Source organism: Diabrotica undecimpunctata, chromosome 9, assembly GCF_040954645.1.
Source record: "Diabrotica undecimpunctata isolate CICGRU chromosome 9, icDiaUnde3, whole genome shotgun sequence".
NCBI classification, from domain to species: Eukaryota; Metazoa; Arthropoda; class Insecta; order Coleoptera; family Chrysomelidae; genus Diabrotica; species Diabrotica undecimpunctata.
Window position 1 is genome coordinate 71,446,130 of NC_092811.1, and position 4,991 is coordinate 71,451,120.

Genomic DNA, 4,991 nt, shown 5'->3' on the forward strand with positions numbered 1-4,991 from the left:
TCTTATCAGACCATCATCAGTGAGTCTTGATACACGCTAAAATAGACACCTACAACTGGGATAAAAACCTTTTTTATAAAAATTTCAAGAAGCTTTGCAGTTAGGTATTTCTAAATTGAAATTGGTTATCCCAGAAAGCTTTTATCTACAACGTTATTATGTGTAAACTGTTAGGTCTACTTAAATTCTGAAAGCACCAAATTGAAGAGAAAGTCTTAGGGCATTTTTTAAGAGAACCTTAATATTAACTAATTACAATTATTTTAACAAAACTTTAACTTAAATATGCATATACTACATTCTTCACTGCTCTGAAGAACCTGGTGGACAATATTTCTCCATTCGCTTCTATTTTGTGCTTTTCTTTTCCAGTCACTCACCTTCAGGTGTTTAAGGTCTTCCTTCACTTTAATAATCTACCTCTTTCTGGGTCTACCTCTTCTTTTGGGGCCGATTAGTTTTCTGGTTATTACTAGTTTAGGCATTCTGTTTGCTGCCATTCTTTCCACATGTCCCAACCATCTGATTCTTTGTGACTTGACGAACTTAGTAATGGTAGGTTCTTTGTATAAAGCCATTAATTCATTGATGGTTCTTCTCTCCCAACCATCTTCTGTCTTTCGTCCTCCGAATATGCGTCTCAATATTTCCCTTTCCCATCTTTCCAGAGTATCCTCTTCCTTCTTATTTAATGTCTCATTTAATGTCCATGTCTCACCGGCATATTTTACTGTGGGTCGAATTACTGTTTTATATATTCTGAGTTTACCTTGCCTAGAAACGTATTTTGAGTTCAGTAGTGCTCTTAAACTAGCTAATTTTTTATTCCCTTTTGCTATTCTGGCTTCGAGCTCCCATTTCTCTTTTCCATTTTCATCGAAAACTACACCCAGGTATTCAAATTTGTCCACCCTTTTAAAACTATAGCTCTTACCACTTACATACCTCACACTAAAGTCTTCTTTTTTCCCTTCTGCCTCTCCCATGATCATATATTTGGTTTTGTCTTCTTTTAGTTCCAATTCGAATTTCTGTGCTTCTTTAATGATTTTCTTCACAATTCTTCTTAATTTTTTCTCGGTTTTTGCTAGGATGGTTAGATCTTCAGCAAATGCCAAGCATTGATGCTCATTTTTCATGATCGTTTCTTCCACCTTCATGCTGTATTTTCTAATTACAGTTTCTAACGCTAAGTTGAATAATGTAGTGGATAAAGGATCTCCCTATCTCAAGCCTTTTGCAACCGTGAATTGATCTGATATGTGACCCTGCCAAGCAATTTCACACGTAGAGTTATTTAGTGTCATTTTAACTAGCCGGATCAGTTTCTTTGGTATACCCAAATGTTCCATTGCTCGATACATTTTGACCCTATCGACTCTATCATATGCTTGTCTAAAATCCACAAACAAAACATGTAGGGGAACTTTACCTTCCTAACAAGTCGTTTGTATCTCCTTTAATGAGAAGATTTGGTCTACAGTAGATCTGTCCTTTCTTAAGCCGGCCTGATACTCATGTAGGATTGTTTCCATATAGCAATTTAGTTTATTACTCAATATTCTTGCCAAGATTTTGTATACCGTGTCTAGTAAGGCTATACCTCTATAGTTGTCACACTTCAGTTTGTCTCCTTTTTTATGCAGAGGGCATATGTGGACCTCATACCACCTCCGATGGCATTATTTTCTTTTCCCATACTTGTACTAGTAGCTGGTATATTTTTATTTGTAGTTGTTCTCCACCAAACTTAATCATTTCTATGCATATGTCATTTTTACCAGGACTTCTGTTATTTTTCATTTCTTGTATTGCTGTCACCACCTCCTCCTCTGTAGGCTGTCTTTGAACTATCGCATCTTCTTCAACCGTTCAGTTGTCTACTGCTGCTTCATGCTCCACTTCACCATTTAATAATTCTTTAAAATGTTTTTCCATTTTGTCATTATTTCTGCCGGATCGCTAATTCAATTTCCATCTTTACCTTTCATATAACTACAGTCGCTTTGATAACCTTTTTCTATCTTTTTAACTTCTTAATAGAACGACTTCACCTCTTTGTTTTTAAACTTCTCTTCTATCTCTTTTAATTTCAACTCATTGTATCTCTTTTTCCTTCTACACAGAACTTTCAATCTTCCTCGAATTATTCTATATTCTTGTTTTTTACACTCTATTATCTGTTAATATTTGTTGTCTGATCTTCTTCTTTTCCTTTGCTATCGCCTGACACTCTTTGTCAAACCAATCTTTGTTTGTACTTCTCTTGGAGTCGCACTTAACTATTTTCTCGCTGCTTCTCCTACGGCAGATTTAATTTGTTCCCAGGCTTTTTAGGTTTTTATTTCTACTTCCTTAAGTTTTTCAATATTGTACTTTCTCTTCGTTTTATTGTTCGATTTCTCTTTTTCTTCCAGCAGCCTCCTCCCACATGTGACTTTAACGAGGAAATCCTTCAACATTTAAATGATCTTGTCTAAAATTTTCCAAAGTAATTTTCCAGTTCTTGGTGCTAATTGTATCGTTTATAGTAATGTTCATAATTTCCTCTATTGAAAAGTAATTAAAATTTCTGGTATCAACATTTTCCGGAAAATTGTTTAGAAAGTTGTTATCGATGTTAATTAGTTGTGTGTGGAATGTTTAATTAACAAATTCAATTTTTACACGTCTGTCTTTAACGTGAACTAAACTTGATGGAATTTTGTTTTTGTTTCATTAATAATGTCATTAAGAAATATATCTCCATCTGGTAATGATGTCTGTATATTTTTTATTACAGACGAAAAAGTGGAATTTCTATCTTTTGAGTATTGAATTCGTTTCTATAATTAAGAGGGATCGCTGAGTTTTTGTTAAAAAGGATTTGGCGATTTAAATCTAAATTTAAGTGCAATTTTCGAAGGTCTCGTATTCCAATTATACAGTCAAAATAGTTTTGGAAGCCAAATAGACAAAGTCTAGAGGTTCGGATAAGTGAAATTGTTGTAAAAGGGAAATTTTGGCTTTGAATTGAGATTCTCGGGATCCTGCACACATAATAATTTGAGTTGTGTGTCTTATGATTTTTCTGAAAAGAATTTTTCGGCAATGAGAGATGGGTGACAGCCTGTGTCAATTAGTAATTTGATGGAAAATTTAATTGAATATATGGGAGAGAATTGGGAACTGTATTATTTAAATCGATGTGTTGGGTTAATCGTCGGGATTTTCGTGACGATCCTCTTGAAAATTTCCATTTATGTTTAAGGAGTCCGTTTGGGGATTTGGAAGGTGACTATATGCATCACAATATTGATTATCTTTATCTTCGTCTTCTGCTTGATACAGTTTTTCAAATTGGAAGTTTGGAAGGCCTCTCTGAATAAAGGGAAATTTTTGTTTTCCGGAAGAGATTCCGAATGTCGACATTGGTTCTGATGAGAATGTATTTTTGTGACATTTTTTTGGATCGAAGACTTTTTTAGGTTTTCCGAAAACTTATTCGTTTGTGAAGAATTTGGTTTGAACAGGTCTAGATTGAATTTTTATCGGTTGACTTGCAAAATTTTGCTTTGTTGTACTTGGTTGATTGAAATTATTATTTTGATCATAACGATTATAATTAGATTGGTTGTAATTAGAAACGATTTACCTTGATGTATTAGGCTGATTGAATTGATTGTTTTGTTCATGGTGATTATTATAATTAGAATTAGATGGATAACGTGTGTTATATCGACGATTAAAGTTTGGATTAAGATTGCGGTGTTGTTGATTATAACTTGGAATATTTGATTTTTAATGTTGAAATTGAGGTTTTACTTTAAATTTAGTTCATTGAATCGACTCTTTGGTCATTATAAAATTGTCTATTTAATATATCTGATGCTTCTATAAACGATTTTGGTTCCTTTATTTCGAGAATCATTCTAGTTTGCTCATCTACGTTTGCAAGTATAATATCTATGGAGTTTACTTCATTTTGTTCCATTAATATTGTTTTCCGTTCAGCACTTAAATTCGCTTCTGAGTTTATTTTAATGTCCAATCTTGATTTAAGTTGTGAGATTCTTGCCAAAAACTCTATAATTTTTTCATTTTTGTATTTTGTTATTTGTAAAAATTCCTTATTTACTTCGAACATAATACATTAAATGTAAAATCATTCAAAGTATTGTCGCTGAGGTTGTAACAGTCGTTACTTTTATTACAATTTATATTAAAATAATAAACAATTTATATTAAAATAATTTCAGAGATGTAGTATGGGTTGCCTAACTTTAAGTGTTCATTTGCCCATTAAGTGTGTATTGTTAATAATTTAAGTTGTCACTCTGTTCTAATTTGGTACCATTGCGGACCAGAGAGATGACAGGAGATTAGGGGGGAGTGGAAACTGGCTCTTGGTTAAGAAACTGTGAATTAAAATTCACTTTTGATCGAGGGTTTGAAGTGGTACACAGGTGGCAGTTAGCGAAAGAAAATCCAATTAATGCATAGAATTTCCTTCACTTCAAGAAGTTAAATATTCTAAGTATAACCATAACAATTTAATTGACGGTGTTTTCGGAAACTCGGGAGGTTGAAGTAAATTTCTAGCACGGAATAAAGTAGCTATCTGGTAAATAATAATTTTTTTATATTATAAAAACTAACTTTTGTTCTCACCTTCCACATCCTTAAGGTATTCAGAATGACTTGGGTCACGAATTCAAGTATAGTATGGCCGCTTACAATCATTCCGGCATGAATCTGATTAAAATTCTGAATTTTTCGTAAATCTCTAACATCTATTACAATTTCCACAGATATTTTAATGAACATTAGAGTATTTTATCTATATCCTATTATTCAGATTAATTATTTCATATTTTAATATAGTATTTTGTTCAAGGCCATTATATTTTTACTCTATGTGAAGCAAGGTCACGCTACATCCGATTGGATGGGTTTTTTATCTACCATAATTATCTTTTTGCTCCGGTTTCTTATGCTGAAAGAAACTTTCC

At 32.8% G+C, this 4,991-nt stretch overlaps 1 protein-coding gene across 1 annotated transcript; it reads right to left on the reverse strand.

Annotated features, from left to right (window-relative positions):
* Positions 1–416: 416 nt before the first annotated feature.
* LOC140451131 (uncharacterized) lies at positions 417–1,160 on the reverse strand. Its single transcript, XM_072544860.1, has one exon. The coding sequence runs from the start codon at positions 1,158–1,160 to the stop codon at positions 417–419; it is 744 nt and encodes a 247-aa protein (XP_072400961.1).
* Between the last annotated feature and the right edge of the window lie 3,831 nt (positions 1,161–4,991).